We start from the raw sequence: 21,900 nt of genomic DNA on the forward strand, positions 1-21,900 counted from the left end.
GAGACCTTACAGTTTACTAGGAGGAACAGGAGGGACAATGACAGACAATATACATAATACATATGTAAATAGTATAGTATGTTAGAAGATCGTAAGTACTTTGGAAAGTAGAGCGGAGTAAGAGAGGAGAAGGAGGGTCGGGTGAATTGCAATTTTAATTAGGAGAGTCAAACCAATGTAAGATAACAGCAGTAAATACCTCCTGGGATTGTAGTGAGAACTAAAAGAGAGGCTCCCAACTGGCAACACTGGGCCTAGTACTTGGTAAGCTCCCTGTAAATGTCAGCTATTATTACTACTACTACTGCTGTTCTTCCTAAGAGAATATACTCACCATGGTATTCCTTTACCTAGGCGAACTCAAGCCCATTCTTCTTACTTGATCTCCCCTGACCCCCTTGGAGCACATGTACTTGAGTCAATCAGGGCTGACTGGGTTGCCCTTCCCCAGGTGCTGATTCATTGCCTGATGCCCCTGAGTCAGGAGACCTGGTTTCTGTTTCCTTCCTGCCCCTCAGGAGCTGGACAGCTGTGGGTGAGCCATTCACTCCCTGGGGGGGGGGGCAGTTTCCTCATCTGTAAAGCAGCATTCATTCACAATGCCAGTGTGGGAAATGAGATGAGAGGCTGTAGGGAAGAGCAATATGATGGCGTAGAGCTGTACTCAGATGTGTCCTATTATTTGTAAACTGCCCGGGGGTTATTCGATGCAGAAAGAGGAAATTCAGACTCAGTGCCAGGGCTGTACTTAGTTTCCTGGCCTTCATTCTCTGTGTCTCCCTCCTGCCTGAGGATGAGTGAGAAACTCATCATTTTCCCTACTTCCTCTTCCTTTGAAGCCCCAGGGAGGGCATGCTACTCTTGCTGGGTGTTCATGCAGTTTTCCTTTCAAAAACTATTTCTCCTCCAAGAAGAGAAGTGAGCTGTCAGAAAGTCTGGCATTTTTAAGCAACTGGTCATTTGGCACAGGTAGTTTGTCAAATAATTTTTTTTGTGTCTGTTGCCAGAAAGGTGAGCTTAAAGTGTTTATTTCTTACTGTTTGTGTTTATTTTGTGAAAACCAAGAGTGAGGATCAAATAAAAGGACCAAGAGAATCTGTGTTGGGTGGGGCTGGGCTGTGTGGGGAGGATTTGCATCAATGCACAGTCATTGAAAGATCCCTCCTAGCACAATGTACTTGGTGCCTTGTGAGAAATTTCATGTGCATTAAATTGTGCTCTTAGCTCCTGTATAAGCTTGTTTTATTAAGTTCTGTCAAGACACAGAGAGGAGAGGCCTTTCTCTTATGCAGTATTGAAGAAGGAGATGTGCCTTCTTTGCCGTGGTTCTCAGACCTGGTTGCACATTCAATACCTGGAGGTAGGACCCAGGCATCAATAACTTTCAAAGCTCAATTTCAAACTACAACCAGGTGTGAGAACCAATTCTAAGTTTAGAGGACTTGTGTGTAGGTGGCTATACATGTCCTGTGATCAGGCAGATTTTTTCGTGAGCCTCTTCTTCCAACACAGCAGATGTATAGACCTGTGAACGGGAACCTGGAACCATCACTGACGAGGAACCTCTGAGGCAGGCTGGATGTATTGGGAGGGGGATGGGAGTGGGGATGGGGACCTCAAACATATATAAAAGCCCAACGTGAATCCTGAGCCGTGTCTCCTCTGTGAGCTGTGCTGTGCTTTCCGAACCCCTGCCCTTTAGGGTTAGAGAGCCTGGGAAGGAATAAAAGGCAAGTTAATAAAGTTAAGTTTCCCTTTAACCAAAAAATGAAAATAACAAAAATGATAAAAGATATGTGCATGCCTCTCTCCTTTTTCCAGGATTCCTTGTTTTGAAGAGAGGAGGCTCAGAGTGAGACTACAGAGTGGGAGCTACAATGCCTTGTCACTAGAAACTGTGAGGCATGGTAGTTGCGTACCTTTCTTACTGTGTGTTTTCCACTGCACAGGGCTACCAAATAACTGACTTAACGAACATGTTATCTCAGGTTTTTATTTGTTTCGATTTTTAAAAAATTCTTGATAGATAACCTAAACATTGTAAGGTTGCAATGCAAATTAAATACACAGTTGCTTTGACTGATTTGAACTGTTCTATGATTGGTCCTCAATCACTGTCAGAGATACAGCTGGACCAAGAAACAAAGACCCAACCAAATCCTGCCAGAGCAGAAGGGGATGAGGTATAGGTGGTGACCTGGCAGGCCCTCCCCGGGGTCAGTTGCTCCCAGAGGTATCCGGGACAAGTCTGGTGTGGATTTCTCCATCTGGGTCCCATATGTTTGGGCCTTTCACTCAAAAACACCAACTCTATTTAGTCAGAAAACCAATATTTGGTAAGAAATAGTAAGCTATTTTTATCCGAGCCTTTCCTCTCCCAGGCATCTGATGGGGGCATCATCCACCTCTTTGAGTGTGTGATAATGACGCCAGGCTCACCCCTCCTGTATTATACTCTTTGAACAAAGGCCAGGGGAGTAGCAAGCTTGATATCCCTCCTTTGTGCCCAGGGGTGTGCTTTACATATTTAAGCATATTTTATCCTCACAACAATAAACCCCAAAGATGGGCTTATTACCCATTTCCTAGAGAGTGAGAGACTGAATATACAAAGGGACAATGACCAGGAAACTCTGACCCACTCACCATCAGCAGTGACCAGACCAGGAAAGTCTGGCCCACTGCTGCTAGAACAGGTCTAGGAAGCTGGCCATTAGGTGCAGCAAACATCCCTGGAAGTCACACCATTGTCCCTGTAACAACAGACCCCAAACAACTGGGACTTTATCAATAACTGACAGCTTCCTAATTTTAACCAGAGAAAGTCAAATATGCTCCCCTAAAAATCACGGAGGGTGTTCTGCTTCTAGTCAGCCCACCTCCAGCTTCTTCGTGCCAGCAGCCTCCAGTGAGGGCCCACCTGAGGGCTTCTCTTTTTGACACTCTAAATCTTTCCTCCTCCTCTGCCTGCTGTTGAGTCTGCCAAACAGAAGTGCTGGTGGCTGACTCCCTTGCTATAGCAAGCTCTGAATAAATAGACTTTGTTCTCATTTGGGTGTTCTTCCTTTATTTCCACAACAAGGAAACACTTTCTAGAACCCTCTAGAAACTTGTTTTATAGAGAGGGAAACAAAACTAGTGGTGATGCAAGGACAGACATAGGGCTCCCCACTGGAGTCATGAGGACTTGTCTTTCCCTTAGGTCACATTCTCTCAGCCTCTTTCCCTGGAGCAAGGCGTATTCTTCCGAGGAGACTGCTGTGGAGCAACTAGAAGGTGACTGCGGTGAACCTTCCTCTGCAGACCAAATGCTTTTTATATCAGGCACAATAAGGGAGGCCGCTGTGGCTCAGTCTTCTTGGACTTTGTCACTGTCGACCCACTATGCTGCAGGAGCTACCAGCAGAGCTGCCTTATATGTTAATTTGTACGGTCACTGTGTGAGTGGCAGGTCTCAAAGGATGAGAGAGTTCACCTTCTTTGTCGGGCTGTGAATTTACAAATTATTTTAAGTGCTAAAAACCAGGTATTATAGAATGTAACATTGCAGTGTGGAGAAATAATTCTAGTTGAGATCCCAGATGTGTAAATTTGGTCTCTTGGCAGTTGGATTGCACTTTCTAGAGCTCAGGGGGATATAAAAGTTGACACTTTTATGTAGATCTATATGGAATGTGGCCAAATTGTGGTTGCTTTTGAGGCTATAACTTTGAATTCCTTGGCTTTTTGTATTAAAAACAAGTGTGTGCTAACATAGGTGTTGGTTATGTGGAAAACAGGGAAAGGAGAGACACAAATGAAAAGGTATTTTGGAACACAGTGAACAGCCTTCATCTGACGTCTCTGGTGGTCTCACCAGGAAGTCTTACCGCATTGGTGCTATCCTGTGGGCAGATGTCGGCAAAAGGAAGCCCCACGCACATAGTCCCACCCCTCCCTCCAACCCTGGGTTACAGGCAGGGCTGGGTCTGAACATTTGGGTGCTGTGGGCTAGATTCCAGCCGATGATCTTTAAACATTTATTTGGGCAACAGCTATTTCATGGACGGGGATAAACATGTATTAAAAAAAAACACTGCATGCCTCTCTAACTTCAAAATAGGAAATTATTACATGAATTTAATATATGAGATTTTCCAAGTCAGACAGCTTCTTGGGGGCATATTAAATAATTTAAAATTTAGATAGTAAAATCAATTACTCATTCCCAGGGAACAGCATTATGCACGCATAATAGGGTTTCAGAATTTCATCTGCCGGCAACCCAAGACTACACGTCTTCTGGTTGGTCTCAGTGTTAGTTGAGGGCCTGTGTTGGCACTGTGCAGTGCTCCTGTGGGCAAAGAGATGGGGCTGCCTACTTGTGTGGCTGATTCTCTTTTAATCTGCTTGTGGTTATAGACTCAAACAAATGAGATCTAAACCCTTAGAGCAGGGTATTTCAACTTTGGCGCTATTGACATTCAGGGCTGGATAACTCTTTGTTGTGGGGGCTGGCCTGTGCACTGTAGGCTGTTTCACTGCCCACTAGATACCAGCAGCACCCCCTCTCCCACTTGTGACAGTTAAAAATGTCTCTAGGCATTACCAGAAGTTCCCTGCAGGAGTGGAGGTGGGATGTGGAGAGTGTTCAGAATTGTCCTGGTTGATAAACCCTGCTTTAGAGAGAGAAAGAAAGGGTTGTTAACATCTTTGTGATGCTAAAACTCCCAGAAGGGCCTTGTCTATAGGACTGGGGTTTGAGTAAGAGGTCCCCAGTGAAAACAGGAAAAGGGGGTCTCAATTTCTAACCAGTTGACTAAAGTAAATACTTTTAAGCAGTTTAATTTCAGAAAGATGTCTTGTATGATTTTGACTGAGATGTGGCATTAAAGACTAGAAATAGCTGGGGTTTTTTGTTTGTTTGTTTGTTTTAATAGCAAATCTAGAGAGGTTCCAGAAGGGTTCCGTGACTTTTTCAGGAACTGCATTTCTGAACTATAAACTACGTTTATAGTTCTTGTGAAACTGGACTATGGTGAGCCTTGCAAGTGTCTGCTCTGGCATTTCCTCACTGAGTGGACATTACGGAGTAATGAGACCCTGTATGCAGCAGATGGGAATAAAATGGACAAGAGAACAGTCCCTGTGCCCGGGACACTGCAGCCTCCTCTGAGCAGATGGGTCAAGCATTTCAGCATGATGGAACAGCATGCTTTAATATAAAATAGTCAGCAATTGGAATAATGGTCCTGGATGAGTGGTCTTCATGCCATATATATATATATATATATATATATATATATACTTTTTATTTTGAAATAATTTCAAACTTACAGGACAGTCACAAAAGCAACATAAAACCCATACAGAAAATTCCAACATATCTGCCACCCAGATACCCAGATCCACCAACTTTTAGCATTTTGCCACATTTCCTATATCATTCTATTCATCTGTCAATCCATCATCTATCTATTTATTTATTTTCTTAACATTTGAGAGAAGGTTGTTACATATCATGCTCCTTCAACACTTAATACTTCCATGTACTTTTCCTAAGAACAATCATATTCACTTTTGTAAGCACCTTAAGTACAATTATCAAGTTCAAGAAATTTAACAGCCTATATTGCAATTTATTCATATGTCCCAATAATGTCCCTTTGGGCATTTTCTTCTCTATTATTAGATCCTGTCTACGCTCAATTATTGGATTTAGTTGTTATTGTCTCTTTGGTCTCTCTCTCTCTTTTTTTTAATTGTGGGAACATATATACAACATAAACTTTCCCATCTGAACCAATCCCAAGCATAAAATTTAGTGGAATTAATTACATGTAAAATATTGTGCTACCCTCACCACCTCCATTACCAGAACTTTCCTATCTCCCCAAACTGAAACCCTGCACCCATTATGCATTAACTCCCATTCTCCCCACCTCCAGCCTGTAGTCTTCGTCTACTTTCTGTCTCATGAATTTGCATATTCTCGCTATTTCATATAAGTAGAATCATACAATATCTGTTCCTTTGTGTCTGATTTATTTCACTTAAGCGTGATGTCTTCAAGGTTCATCCATGGAGTAGCATGTATCAGAACTTCATACCTTTTTAGGGCTGAATAATATTCCATTGTAAGGATGTACCACATTTTGTTTGTACCTTCATTTGCTGATGGACATTGGGGTTGCTTCCACCTTTTGGCTATTTTTAATAAAGCTGCAGTGGACATTGGTGTTCAACTATCTGCCCAAGTCTTTGCTATCAGTTATTTTGGGTGTATGCATAGAAGGTGGATTGCTGAGTCATATGGTAGTTCTATGTTTAACTTTTAAAGGAACTGCTGAATTGTTTTTCACAGCAGCTGCACCATTTTACATTCCCACCAACAACGTACTACGGTTCCTATTTCTCCACATGCTCACCAGCACTTGTTATTTTCCTTTTTTAAAAATAATAGGCATTCTGGTGGGTGTGAGGTTTTATCTCATTGTGGCTTTGATTTGTATTTCTCTAAAGGCTAATGATACTGAGTATCTTTTCACATGCTTATTGGTCATTTGTATGTCTTTTTTGGAGAAATGTCTATTCAAGTCCTTTTGGGCAAGACTATTTCGACTGTCAGGTTACATACTACCTCTTTTTTTGCAGGGACAAGGTGCAGCTGATGGTCAGAGTTATTTACACTTAAAAAAAAAGTTTTCTAATTGTTATTACTCTGCTATTTTCACAAAACTGCGCATAAAAGGACCAGGAATCTTATACAGGAAAAACAGCCCCTTGGGGGCACCAGAAGTTTACCTGACACCGTCTTCCTACAATTCCTATCACACGTGCTGTCTCCATTCTGGGCTTTAAGCTCTCTGTTCATTTATTCATCTTAAAGAAAACAGAGTTGTTTGAATTTTTGATAGAAGTAAGCCTTCTATTAAAAGTCCATTACAAACGGAACCATTTGGAATATACCCTGCCTTTCATCCATTTCTGTGTAAGCTATTTTTGAAGTTAAGGACGAGCACTATAAAGGAAACAAAGTGTAGAGGTTTTTATGCTTGTTTGACTTTATCAATTTCAAACCCTGTAGGCTGGTTAATCAATAGCCTATATGTAAAGGTTATATAGCAAATATATTTTCAGGACGTAAAGTAAATTTGGGGAACATTTGATTTAGGCTTTGAAATAAAAAGCAGGTGGTTTTTCACTGACTAAGTTTAATATTTGATAATGTTTTTAATGGGTCTTCCCAATTCACACATTGGAATATATGGAATAATGAATCTAAAGAAGCCGCGAGGCCCTAGTGATATGTAGAAACACAAGGTTTGTTTCAAATGCGGATCATACTGAAGTGGACAAGTATTCCTCTTGAATGTTGTGATTCTTTCAAAATGAGCTGCATTCGTGATTTAGCTTCATGGACTCTAAAATGTGTGTGCTGGCAAAAATAGTAATACCTGATTTTTTCCTTACAATGTAATTCACTGGTAATTCCCTGCAGGGAGAGAAAGGGACTGTGCAGAATACTTGAAGTTGAGTTTCATCATTGAACATATCCTGTGAAAGGTGGGGGTAACCTTTGTATAACATCTATCTCCACACAACAAATTGTTTCTTCCTTCACTTTACGAATTGGTGAGAATATAATAGTTTGGCAAATATTTTTGCAGTCTCATTGCCTCTCAAAATAGAATTGCAAGGCTCATTCATGCATTGGGGGAAATGTTTACAATGGCCTATATGTGTTTTTTTCTCTCTTTGACAGGAAATAACTACGTGTTTGCCAGATTACTACAAATGGACTCAGTACCTCTTTATTAAACTTTATGAAGCTGGGCTGACCTATCAAAAGGAGGTAAGTTGAAATGAGCTGCACTTTTAAAGTTGTGTAAAACTCCATCTTAGAATGCACCATTGTTAAATAAGAAACAAAGAAACCCTGTGTGTACAGTAGTGGTGAAATTGAACACTAGCTAAAGTTTGTGATATTTCCCACACAACCAGCCTTTTGGAGGCTCTAGGAGAGCCTTTTGCACCTTCTAGAGGCTGTCTGCATCCCTTGGCTTTTGGCCCCCTTCCATCTTCAAAGCCAGCAGCCTATCACAAAGCTCCCTGACTTCTGCTTCCATCTTCGCACCTCCTTCTCTGACTCGGACTCTTTTTCCTATAAGGATCCACCTAAATAATCCAGCATAATCTACCCATCTCAGGTCTTTAACTTAACCACACCTGCAAAGGTCTTTTACTTTATAAGGTGACATATTCACAAGTTGCAGGGATTAGGACATTGACATCTTTTGGGGGTCATTATTCTACCCGCCATAAGCCCTTTTCCCTATCTCAGGGTTGTTCTGAGGCTTAAACAGGTGGATGCTTGTGAAGAATCAGGAGTGGTTCCTGGCACAGAGTAGGTACTCAGTAAATGCCCATCTGAATGCACTTGTGGAGTTCCTGGGAGTAACTATGTTGAAAAATAGAAAGTAAACAAATAAAATCTAAGGTTTTCTGGCGAATTTTGAGATAGCCTGTCTATGGACAGATATTAGGGAATAACAATTTAGATTATAGATTATTTTGTGACTTTTCACTTTAAAAGGTGGTGTTTCTATTGCTAGTGGCTGAGTTCAGTGTTTTTAGTTGTATTAATTTTGTTGTTTTTTTTTTTTTAAGTCACCAGTAAAATACCATGATCTTAAAAAAATAAAAAATAGAATGGAGAACTGTACATTTGATACATTGTAAGAAGATTAGAGTTAGCCCTAATCTGAAGTATTTTTTTCAAGGTAGATCTCTTTTTATGGATGGCTATTTTCAAATTGACTTTAAAATATAAACCATATTGATGTCAGTCAGCATTCAATTTCTATGGTTTATTTTTTATGCAAATTTTATTGAGATATATTCACATGACATAAAATCATCCAAAGTATGTAATCACTTGTTCACCGTATCATCATACAGTTGTACGTTCATCACCACAATCAGTTTTTTGAACATTTTCATTACTCCAAGAAATAAAAATAAAAATAAAAGTAAAAAAGAACACCCAAAACATCTCATACTCCCCCTCCCCCCATTATTCATTTATCTTTATTTCCTCTTTTTTCTACTCATCTGTCCATACAGTGGATAAAGGGAGTGTGGGCTGCAAGGTTTTCATAATCACATAGTCATCCTGTGTAAGCTATATAGTTATAAGATTTTCTTCAAGAATCAAGCATACTGGATTGCAGTTCATCAATTTCAGGTATTTCCTTCTAGCTATTCTAATGCACTAAAAACTAAAAAGGGATATCTATACAATGCATAAAAATAACCTCCAGAATGACCTTTTGACCCCATTTGAACTCTCTCAGCCACTGAAACTTTACTCTGTTTCATTTCTCTTCCCCCTTTTGGTCAAGAAGGCTTTCTTAATCCCACGAAGTTGGGGCCAGGCTCATCCCTGGGAGTAATGTCCCACATTGCCAGAGAGATTTGCACCCCTGGGAGTCATGTCCCACATAGAGGGGAGGGCAGTGAGTACCTGCAGTGTTGGCTTAGAGAGAGAGGCCACATCTGAGCAACAAAAGAGGTTCTCTGGGGGTGACTCTTAGGCACAATTATAAATAGACTTAGCTTCTCCTTTGCAGTAACAAGCTTTATAAGGGCAAGCCCCAAGATCGAGGGACTGGCCTATTACAATGGTAGTCCCCAGTGCTTGCAAGAATATCAGGAATTCCCCAGGTGGGGAAGTTTAGTATTCCAATTTTTCCCCAGTCCCTTAAGGGAGCTTTGCAAATACTTTTTATCCTCTGCCCAAATTATTCTGGGATGTATCAGGGTTTCATGCTAACCTGTACAAACCAACCAGATCTCACTCCCTATTCAAGGTTCCATGTAATTGTGGTGTTTGAATAAACTGACCATACAAGTTAGATTATTTAGCATGCTACAGAAAATATAGATTTTCCACCAAATAAATATCTCTTCTTTTGGTCTCACACAGAAGTCAAAGTTTTAAAACACAGTCAATATCATCCTTTTCCCTTTCATCTGGTTTACCTTAGTCCTAACAAAGTCCATTTTGTTCATACCTCTAATTAAAGTCTGATCTCTTTTTCAGCTTCTTTAACATTTGCTGTATGGGATAATGTTGACATTCATAGCTGCCAAACTCTGGCTCTGAGTCTCAGGTGTTACACAGATGCTGAAGTTCCAGGGACCGACCAGGTTATACACAAACAGCCCATTATCTCAGAATTTAGAAATAACCATTACAATTCTTGAATAGATGGGACTGCTGTAAGAGCTTACAGTCTAGGAACTTTTACCATAAGCCTTCCCCTGATAACCTATGCTCTCAGATTCAATTCCGAGTTTGCACATTATAGTTAGTCCATATTAGTGAGGCTTTATGATGTTTGTCTTTTCGATTCTGGCTTATTTCACACAGCATACTGTCTTCAAGGTCCATTCACCTAGTTGCATACCTCACAACTTCATTTCTTCTTGCCACCACTCAGTATTCCATTGTATGTTTACACCACAGTTCACCATTCCGTTTATCAGTCAATGTACCCTTAGGTCACCTCCATCCATTGTGAATTATGAATACTGCCAGAATAAACACCAGTGTGCAATGCCCATTCATGTCCCTGCTCTCAGTTCTTCCAAGTATATACCTAATAACAGGGTTGCGGGACTATATGCCAACCCCATAGTTAGCTTCCTATGAGCCACCACACTGTCCTCCAAGTGGGCTGCCCCATTCTACTTCCCTACCAACAGTGAATAGGTGTATCCCTCTCTCCACGTTTTCTCCAGCGCTTGTTTCCCTCTGTTTATTTTTTAAACAGCTTTATCCACACACCATACAATCCATTCTAAGTAAGCAATCAAAGATTCCCAGTATAATTACTTAATTATGCATTCACCACCACAATCTATATGAGGACATTTCCATTTCTTCTGCAAAAAAAAAAACAGAGGAAAAGGAGGAAAAAAATGAAGAAGAAAAATATAAAAGATAGAAGAAAAATAAAAATAAAATAAAATACAATGAAAAGGTCAGACAGCAACAACACCACCAAGAATCCCAAATCACTCCCTTATACCCCCCTCTTATAGACATTTAGCTTTAGTATATTGCCTTTGTTACAATTAATGGAAGCATCTTACAATATTACCATTAACAATAGACTCTGGTTTGCATTGATTGTATTTTTTTCCCCTATACCATTCAATTTTCAACACCTTGCAATGTTGACATTCATTTGCTCTCCCTCTATTAAAACATTCCTATATTAGTAAATTTAATCACCATCATTGACCATTCTAGGTTTTGCTAAGTTATACAATCCCAGTCTTTATCTTCTATCTTTCCTTCTGGTGTCTGACATGCTCCTAGCCTTCCACTTTCAACCATACTCACGCTCATCTTTGTTCAGAGTACTTACAATATCGTGCTGCTATCACACAGTATTATGCTATCCATTTCTAGATCTATACAATCATTCCTGTTGAACCTTCTGTACTCCGTCAGCATCAAATGTCCATTTTCTAACTTCTATCTCCTGACAACCTGTGTTCTCAACTTTAGCTCTCAAATTTCACTCATCAATGTTAGTTCATATTGGTGAGTCCATAGAGTATCTGTCCTTTTGTTTCTAGCTCATTTTACTCAATATAATGTCTACCGTCTACCATTTTGTCTTTTGGATTTTATATGTCATATTTTATTTTTATTTTTCTCTCCCTCTCTCTCTTTACTATTTTTACTGATGGTCTTCATTTCTACTCTCTTCTCCAAACCTCTCTCTCCTGTCTTTTCCTATCTGCCTGTAGTGCTCCCTTTAGTATTTCTAGTAAAGCAGTTCTCTTTTTCACAAACTCTCTCAGTGTCTGTCTGTCTGAAAATATTTTAAACTCTCCCTCAGTTTTGAAGGACAGTTTTGTTGGCTATATAATTCTTGGTTGGCAGTTTTTCTCTTTCAGTATCATAAATATATCATGCCACTGCCTTCTTGCCTCCATGGTTCTTACTGAGAAATCTGCACATAATCTTAACAAGCTTCCTTCATATGTGATAGATTGCTTTTTTCTTGTTGCTTTCAGATTTGTCTCTTTGTCTTTGACATTTGATAATCTGATTATAATATGTCTTGGAGTAGGTCTATTTGGATCTATTCTGTTTGAGGTATGCTGTACTTCTTGGATCTGCAGTTTTATGTCTTTCATAAAAGATGCGAAATTTTCAGTGATTATTTCCTCCATTATTCTTTCTATTTCCTTTTCCCTTCTCTTCTCCTTCTGGGCACACATGACACATATATTCATGTGCTTCATGTTGTTTGGTTCCCTGAGAACCTGTTCATATTTTTCCATTCTTTTCCCTATCTGTTCTTTTTTGTGCAGGATTGCAGATGTCCTGTCTTCTAGTTCCTGAATCCTTTCTTCTGCCTCTTCAAATCTGCTGTTGTATGGCTCGATTGTGTTTTTCATCTCTTCTGTTGTGCCTTTAATTCCCATAAGTTCTGCCAATTGTTTTTTCAAACTTTGAAGTTCTTCTTTATGTTCACCCAATGTCTTTATATCCTTCATCTCTTTTGCCATATCTTCTCTCACTTTGTTGATTTGATTTTTGAATTGATTTAACATATTTGTTTGAAGATCTTTAATTAGTTGTTTCAACTCTTGTGTCTCATTTGAAATGTAAGTTTGTTCCTTTGACTGGTTCATATCTTCATTTTTTCCAGTGTGGTTTGTAATTTTTTGTTGTCTAGGCGTCTTATTTCCTTGATTACCCCAATCAGATTTTTCCAGACCAGACAGGCCCAGGTCTCAGGAAGAGAGTATAATCAGTATCAGGTTTCCCTGAGGATGAGACCCAGAAAGTTGTCAGACTTTCCTGTGAGGCTTCTAGACACTGTACTTTTCCTGTCCTTCCCAGCAGGTGCTGCTTGTCAGCTCACAGCTCCTCACCAGTGTAAAGAGGTGTGTTGTCTTTAATTCTCAGTATACCTTCTCCCTGCTAGGGGCTGAAAGTGTCAGAAGCAAATTCTGTTAAAAGCTATTTCTGTTTTTACCCCCACACTCTAGGGTCTGAGTTCTCTGAGCCAGGGCAACCATTTGAACTGGCCCTGCCACCCCCTTTTCTCAGGGAAGGTAAGCCCTTTAGGGATTTATCTCCTACACTTGATTTCTTCCTTTGACTCTCTGACTATCTTGACTCCACCCTTGCCTTGGTCAGCAGTGACATTTGAAAATACCTGAGGCTTTCTTTAATAAGCTACTTAGACCCAGAGGAAAAATAAGGAAAAAAGAAAGAAATACCCTTTTCAGAGCCAGTCCCCAGCTCCCCAGTTCCAGTCAAGGACCAGAGTTGGTGCTCAGTTCTCTGTGCCCCTTTTCTTGGGACACAGCTGTTTTCCAGTATTCTGAGCTCACCCAATTCCAAAAGCCTCTGTTTTTATTTATTTATGTATTTTTTTTTCCAGTAACCCTGTCTCCTCTCTGTTGGAAGGAACCTCCAGATTCCTTTCCTGCTTACTCCAGGTTTATCTGTGCTCCTAGCTTGTATTCAGTAGTCCAAATTCATTCATTGAAACCGCAATTGAAACTTGGTTTAGCTACCTTCCCTTCCTCGTAGTAGACTGCTTCTTTTTCCCACAGGGAAGTCTTCCAACTCAGCCTGCCCTGCCAGTGGGGGAGGGGCACCAGCTCCGCAGTTTGGGGAGTTTTACTTACAGTTCTTATGCTGCGATCTCAGCTGTTTCACCCATTCCAGACTAGTGTACAATGTTTGTCTGTTCACAGATGTCCCCCAGCAGTTGTTTCAGACTATTTACTAGTTGTTCCTGGCTATATGCTAGTTGTTCCAGAGTACTAGCTAAATTCTACACCTCCCTATGCCACCATCTTGCCCCACCCTCTCTATGGTTTATTTTTTAAGTATAAACTTTTGAAATTAAGAACTATGGCATTGACTTTAGAAAGACTGCATGTAACGTACTTTGTAAAGCATATTTACCCAATGAAATTCAGGTATTAGGACTTTTGCTCTAATGTAACTTTTTTGTTCTTTAATAAAAGAAAGCCTTAACACTTAAATTCAGTTCTGCCATAACATGTGTAAATGAACATTTAGAGAAAGTATTTGAACAGAGCATTTAAGTGTTTTGTTCTCAACAAGTACTGTCCACCAAAATGTTCAGTTCTGTTTCAAATGGAATCTGTGCTTGCTCTCACAGAACAAAAATATTTTCAGGCATAAATTTCTATATAAAGACCTCTACTTGGCAAAACATTAATTTCATCTCTGTGGTTTTAAAAGTTATTAGGGAGAAGAATGATGATGTGTTGTGCTGGGACATTCTGGGGAACTGTGGAGAGCCACCTAAATTATGAGTTTGTCTTCGGCTGCCTCCACAATTTCAGTGGCAATTGTTGATAGTGCTGATTCACACACCTGAACTAGGTTTGCAGCGTGGCCTCCTCTCCAGGAAAGAAACCTGAAAGAAACCCTGCACACAAATTTGCTGCCTCTCCCACTCTGCCACCTTGTGGCCTTGGAAGGTGATAGCCTGGGTAGCCGCTCCTGGACCCAGTGCAATTTCAGGCCCTTTCAGGATGGAGTGGAGCAGGATCGATTTTGAGAGTTAGATCCTTTAATATGATCTATGTGGTGCTCCTTAATTAAGCATACTTTTCTCAAGAAAAAGCGAATAGATCTTGAGTAAGTTAGTACCCATAAACTTATGCATTACCAACCTTCAAGATTCTGACATTTGCTCAGAAAAGTTCTTTGATAGGAAAAAAAAAAAGCAGACCTTGAGGATAATGAAGCAAGGAAAATGATGGAGAGTAGCCAAGTGCCCAAGGAGTAATACATTGACCAGAAGGCAAAAGCATGCTAATGGAGGATATGATCTAGAAAGGACTGGCACCCTGTTTGAAGGGGTGAGGCCCAGGGAGGCAAGGGGAAGGAGGATACAGAGGAAGAAGAGGAAGTGGTAACAATGCAATAAGAAATAATGGGGGTTTGAAACAGGTGACCTAGACAAACAAGCAGGAGCAGCAGGCCGTGCAGCTGTTTAGTCACAGAGAGGGGAGAGCTGATAAAAGCAAAGTCAAGACAGTATCGCCCAGATAATCTAAAGGTGGCCCATAGTTTCCCACAGGTCCAAAGATGGCTGGGGAAGAAGGCAAGGAGGTGGGTACCCACCATCACTGTACAGATTTGACTTCTTATGCCCGTGACAACTGCATGTTTGTAATTGGGCTATGGTGTGCACTTTAGAAAGCTTTCCACAAATCACTCAAACAAAAAGTAATAAACCTAATATTTAACCCTGCTCAACTGTGGAAATTATTTTATTTGGAAAGTCTTTATGAGGTTGCGAGATTACTGTTGTGAGGGATGCGGTAGATAAAATCTCCTGAGTTCATTATGTTTGTAGATGTTCTAATGATTCCAATATTGATTTAATGTTGATTTCAAAATATAAATATTGTTATTAATAGTAATAGTCTAGTTAACTACTAAGGAGCATGGAGTTGTCTTCAGTGTGGAAGAGGATATAAATGTCAACCAGGGAAATGAATGTAGTCAGTGAGTTGTCCAGAAATCATATTCTTTGCAGCAGACTGTCTTTTGCTTGAAAATCAGAGCATCCATCAAAGTAAATGTTCAAACTGTGAAAATCCAGAAAGGCCAGATAAAGAAAGACCTTGGCGTTAAGGGACTCTATATGATAGAGACAGTGAAATAAAGAGGAGTCTTGAGAAAAGGGATTTGGGGAACAACTCCAGGACTTCCAGAGGTTGCACCTTCTGCCCTCCCTGAACTCCAGGGTCCTGGATTTTGGCCACCCTTAGTTTAACACTTATGAAAAGTCTGAGTCCTAACTGCAGTTCTGTGCTTGATGTAGATTGTGCCATTGGGAAGAAACTAGGTTCTCATGGCTGATGCATCTTTGATTTGATACTCTGTTTCATTTGGTGTTTTTCCTCTTCCCCCCAGTCTTTCAGTGGGGAAAAAAAAACTTTTGTGTTTTGCTTTTATTTGTCTTTCATTCAACACCTGGGTTTTATTATAATGCGTAAACCTCTTAGGAGCATATCTTCCTCATTGCATATTGTAACCTAGAGCCTGAGAGATGCCAGGCCATGTGGGAAATACTGATAAGGAAATGAAGTCCTATTTATTTTTGTGATGTGCCAAACCAAGTGTTTGCTTCTTCCATACTCTTTGAGGTTTGCATGGGCAGACATAGAGGTATATAGGACTTTTTTTCCTTCCCTTTTCTATTTTATACAGTTTTAATTTATTTTTGTTTGTTTGTTTGTTTTTGGGGGGGCAAGTTTCCTCTTGAATGAGCTGTCTAATTAAGTTACTTGGCCGTTTCCTTTCACCTTTTATTTTGAATTGTAGCTACCCCTCCCTTCCCCCAAAACAGGAAGTGATAATAGACAAGTAAACGACCTTTGGTTTATTAACCTAAAGTTTTTAGGTCTAAGATACTTTTGTGCTGTATTTTGTTTCCCTGTATATTTAGAGATTCAAGGCTTTGGGGGGGGGGGCTTATTTTAGAAGAAACAAAAGATCATTCATGTCTTTCCCCAAATCTAGGCTTTACAAGCTTATATATTTCAATGAATATACTGCTTTTTAATAGTAAAATTACAATCCACACATGGGTTAGCCTTTCTCCCACCCTACTTTTTATGTAATTTTTCGATATACCTCTGGATCAGTCAGGATCACAGCAGAAAATAGCTGATACATCCAAAAGGAATCATTGAAGAAAATGTAACTAAGGGACTGTATGTGCACTGTTGAGGGACACCCTCAAGGAATGAGGAAACAGTTGGTGCTGGCCACAGAAGGAAGCCTTTACCACACCTAGGCTGCAGGGGCAACGTCGGGCGGCAGTTACTGCAACCTAGGAGAACTGTAACTGTAGCAGGAGAGGGCTGCCGGACAGGAGCTGTGGCCTTCAGCAAAGGCATGTGGCCCCTGCCAGCCGTGGCCCCAGGGGAAGGAAGCCCAGGTACCTCTCACTGGTCAAACCCAGCCAGGCAATGGTCCACAGAGGTCAGCTTCCTAGGTCACAGGACAGGGTGAAAAAGGTGGAGAGAAGGTTTGGAGGGACAAGTGGACAGTATTCAGCATTTGCTGGCTGCGTTACTTTTGGCAAGTGATTTAATCTCTATCCTTCAATTTCCTCATCTGCAGTATGGAGACAATAAATATACTTTCCTCAAAAAGTTGTGGGGATTAAATGAGCCAACCTTAGCCTGGCATCTAGCATATAGTAATCACTCAATAAATGTTAGCTCTTTATGGTAAAATAAATATATTTGTTTCCCTTAAAATAACCCAATTCTGCTGAGTAGTAATAAGTATCATTTTTTTCTTCTTTTTCTCTGTTCACTAAAATTAACAATCCTACAAGTGCATGCTTTCATGCAAGAAGATAGCAAACTTAAGTTAGACACATGTTTACAGGCTTCCTTCACAAGCCCATTCTAATAAAATGAAAGCACAGAAGCAGTTTGTGTTTTCTTTTTACAGCTTGCCTAATGGTTTCTTTGCTGAGCAATCCTCCAAAGAGATGCCCTCAAGTCTCAGAGTAGAGCTATTGCACTTTTGATCCTCTCACGTGATAGGGAACCTTGAAGTGATCCTGTTATGAGAACTCATCAGATTGCATTATTTTGTTTCATGAATTATACAGGCCTTGGTTAACTGGGACCCAGTGGATCAAACGGTGCTTGCCAATGAGCAGGTGGATGAACATGGTTGTTCATGGCGTTCTGGAGCAAAGGTGGAACAGAAGTACCTCAAACAGTGGTTTATTAAGACAACTGCATATGCAAAGGTGAGTGTCAGCTTGGAGGCTCCCCAACAATGCCTTACGTGATAACATGTAACACTAAAATCTCCTGTGTGCGGAGAGCTCCTCTGATGGCAGGGAACTCTAGGAAGGGCTCTCAGAGATGTAGTTGTGCAGACAGGAAGCAGGTGAGCATCAGGGTTACTCAGAGGGTGATAAGTTTGAGTCTCTTGTTGAGAGTCAAGAATGGTATCTGGAGGTCGTTGTAGGCTGTTGTTCACTGACCTTTCAACTCACTGAATCATTGTACTGCCACAAAGGCCAAGAAACATTCAGCTTTATCCAAAATTATATTAGCAATAAAGCTAAGGAAGAAAAAAGTATCTCTCTTTGTATAGTTCTGATAAGACCTCAAGAAAGATAGAATGAAATTTCATAGCATCCAGAGAAGACCATCTAAAAAGAGTGGAGAGATGGCCAGCCTCCATCCAGGAAGGCCAGAATGCCAGGAATCAAAGTTCTGGATTTTAGCTCTGGTTGTATCCCTGACTAACAATGTAAACTGGTGTAGGTCCCTGGACCTCATAAAATGAGGGGATTTGACCAAGTGGTCTTTAAGATGCCTTCTGACTCTTTACATGTTCAGGCATTCGATGCAAAGCCAATGGTTGAAGGAGGCGGCTTACTTATTAAATCGTGAATTGTTTGGGCAAAACAGCCAGATCTGTTTATGCTGGAGCCACTCCGTATAAGATATTCTTTAAGCCTATTAAGTTTCAGGTTACTGGAATTGAAGCGTCATCTTCTTGAAACTCCAGAGGTGAGTGATTAGAATAAATTAGGAACACTTCACATGGCAATTTTATGATCTCTTTATCTTACTAGCATCAGATTGACATAAACAGGTTGGAAAAGGTAAAGATGTCCTCAAGCCTACTCAGGGATGTCATGGTCATTCTTCCCTGACAGTAGTCCCTGTAAGAAGCATAGTTGTGCCCTTCCAGAGTAGCCTATGGGTAGCTTTGTAATAGATAGGGTACTGGACCAAAATGGACTTTGGGTCAGATTCAATATGACAGTTCTTAAATACAAAGAAAGCACAAAGTTATAAATAACCTTTGATCACTACAAAATGTGCTGAATTAGAACTTCTGTTTTAAGAGCAGCACACCAACTCATAATACTCAATGCCATATAGAAATATGAACTCCAATTTTCTCATCCAGAAGACATGCCTTAAATGGGGCTGTTTTCCCATTATAATTTATTCAGAGTGCAGCGGAGAATAACATATGGATTTGGAAAAGTACCCATTAGAACTTGTTAACACAGTGCCTTGCTCCTTTTAAGCATACGGTAATATTGGAGACTGAATGAGAACAAAGCCGAGGATGCTGCCTATATCTGCTGACAGTTGAGGCTACTGTATTACTGGGAAGGATGCCAGGTCACCTCAAGAACCCATCAGATGACTCTAATAGGCATTGTTGGAAAGGCCATCTAATTAGCTCTTTTGTTTTGACCTATGCTTCTGGTTGGAAATGTAATAACCCAACTGAGGAACATTATTCTCTAAATTGTCAGCTGTGCATTTTCAGCTGTTCAGCAGAAATGGTTAGTTACCATGGTGACTCGCCTGGTTCTTGCTGAACTCCTGTACAGATTTATTGAAAAAGCTATATTTGGAGGTCAGCACTTGGTTTTCCCTGAAAATCAGGAGAAGAGGGAGTGATGTGGGAGGGTAGGGCTGAGCAGAAATCTATGTTCACTGTAGATCACTGGGTGAGGGCTGGGCTGTACAAACACAGAGCAAGACTCCTTGAAGAGTGGTTGGTGTGGGGAAGAGTGCAGAGCAGAGATACCAGGGTCTATGCAATACTGGGAGCCTTGGAATTATGGCCCTGCTAAGGGTATTCAGTTGAGACCCAAAAAGGCCATGCATTAGGAGTAAGAATGACAACCTATTAAAATCAAAATAATTCACTGTAATAAAAAATAAAATAAAGCCTGACAGGTTCAAAAGGTGCTGCCAGAACAAAACTTACCACCTTTACAGGAAGAAAACATAATCTAGACTCCCTACAAAGTTTAATCTGCAATGTCCAGCATAAAATAAAAAATTACTAGACTAGCAAAAAGCAGGAAAGTGTCACCCACAATCAAGAAAAAAGGCAGCCCAATAGAAACAGGCCCTGAGATGATGCAAATGTTGGAATTGGCAGGTAAGACCTTTAAGGAATCTAATATAGAAATGTTCTAGGACTTAAAGGTAGAGATGGTCATAATGAATGAACAGATGGAGAATCTCGGGAAAGAAATGGAAACTATAACAAAAGAATTAACTGGAAATCTAGAACAGAATAGTATAATATCTGAAATGAAAAATTTACTGTATGGTCTACAAACAGGGATATAAGGGTTAGGTGGGCCATAAAGCTGGAGAGAAGGAAGCCTACCCCATAGAGGGAACAGCATGTATGGTGGCCTTAAAACAATACATGGGTTTAAGAAGCTGAAGGAATGACACTGTAACTGGACCTGAGAGAGCCAAGAGGAGAGACTGAAGATAGGGCTAGAGGAGTTGGAGAGTTGGTTAGGGGCCAGATCAGGTAGGGCCTTTTAGATCTTAAGGAATTTAGGCTTTACCATGGGGACTATGGGAAACCATTAAGGGATTCTAAGGGATTCTAAAGAAGGGAATGACATGGTTAGATCTGTGTTTTTGTAGGCTATCCATGAGACTTGGAGGTGAGAGGTGCGAATAATAGGTGCTTAGATACATGGATCAAAACAAAGAAGATCAAATGAGATAGGACATCTGCCTTAAAACCAGTATGCTAGAAATATTCTTGAATTAGTGAAAAGTTCCTGCTATGTAGATAAGGAACAGCTATTGAATCAGTTAGTCATGCTTTCAGCAGCAAGTAATTGAAAACTCAAATTGTGGAGGCTTAAACAATTGGGAAGTTACTTTTCTCATACAACAAATCACAGTTGCTAGGACTGAACAGTGGTGGGGCTCTGAGTTGTCATCTCCATGCTTGTCTGGACCTTTCCTTCCTGCACATCACTTCATGGTTTCAAGATAGCTGCTGCAGCTAAAGACATCACATTTCCATTCAGGACAGAAAGAGGCAGAAGGAGCAGGGTCAGTGACTGTTCCTTTTATCTGGACAGCAAGAACTATCCCAGAAACCCTTAGCAATTTCACTGATGTCCTGTTAGCCCCATATGTGTCGTGTGGCCATCCCCATCTTCTAGGAAGACTAGGAAAGCTGGCTTGGGCTTTTTAGTTTTTAATATAGTCAAAGTGGACGAGAGGGAAGGAGATGGAGAATGGGTACTGTGATGACCAGTGAGCTGTGCTCGTCAGTTATCTTTAGAGCTTTGTATTTTGCAGCTCTGAGAACTTCTTCTGTGACGTATAGCTGGTGGTCTGCTTGGAAGGTGCCTTTGTGAAGGAGCCATCCCTTCATTCATTTAATTTACAAATTTTAAAGACAGAGGCTTGATGTGAAAATTACAGGGAACCCTGGTATTAAAAAAGTGCTTGGTTAAGTTTGTTCTGTGATTTATTTGATTTTTCTCCCCTTACCCCCCATCTAGTCTCCCTAGGATTGTTTTCTTTGTGAAATGTTAGAAGTGATTTCAGCTACTCTTTCTGTGAAAAAGAAAACTTGCAGTAGGAGTATCTGAAGAATGTGAATTAGTCTTGGCAGAGATATGTGGGAGGGATCTTGTGTGGGCAGCACTGCTGAGGTGAGAGCAAGGGGGGGGGGGTGGATTTGAGAGTTGCATACAGAAAGCAAAGGGTATTCAGAGTCTGGAACGCCTGACAGCAGGGTGATGATTGGAAAGAGAGACAAATAGAAAGAAGGCCTCCCATGTGAACTTTTCTAAGAGATCTGTGATTTTGATTTCTGCTGCTGCTTCCTGTTGCCCCCTAAGGCTGCATTGCATGCCTTCAGCCCCTGGGGGACTGGTTAAGACAGACATAAGCACCCCCTGATTGTGCTAGCTTAGACACCTCCCTCCTGCTCCAGTTGGCAGTTATATTTTCCACATTTTTAGGAGTAAATCTGACTCATTGGCAACTGCTATA

At 40.6% G+C, this 21,900-nt stretch overlaps 1 protein-coding gene across 1 annotated transcript in view; it reads left to right on the top strand.

Annotated features, from left to right (window-relative positions):
* The window catches only part of LARS2 (leucyl-tRNA synthetase 2, mitochondrial), a 176,960-nt gene that overhangs the window by 72,804 nt on the left and 82,256 nt on the right, over positions 1–21,900 (top strand). Inside the window, exons 6-7 of the mRNA XM_037848996.1 lie at positions 7,745–7,834; positions 17,700–17,843. Coding sequence (XP_037704924.1) covers positions 7,745–7,834; positions 17,700–17,843 — 234 coding nt within the window. The remainder of the gene's footprint in view (positions 1–7,744; positions 7,835–17,699; positions 17,844–21,900) is intronic.

Source organism: Choloepus didactylus, chromosome 1 (assembly GCF_015220235.1).
Source record: "Choloepus didactylus isolate mChoDid1 chromosome 1, mChoDid1.pri, whole genome shotgun sequence".
NCBI classification, from domain to species: domain Eukaryota; kingdom Metazoa; phylum Chordata; class Mammalia; order Pilosa; family Megalonychidae; genus Choloepus; species Choloepus didactylus.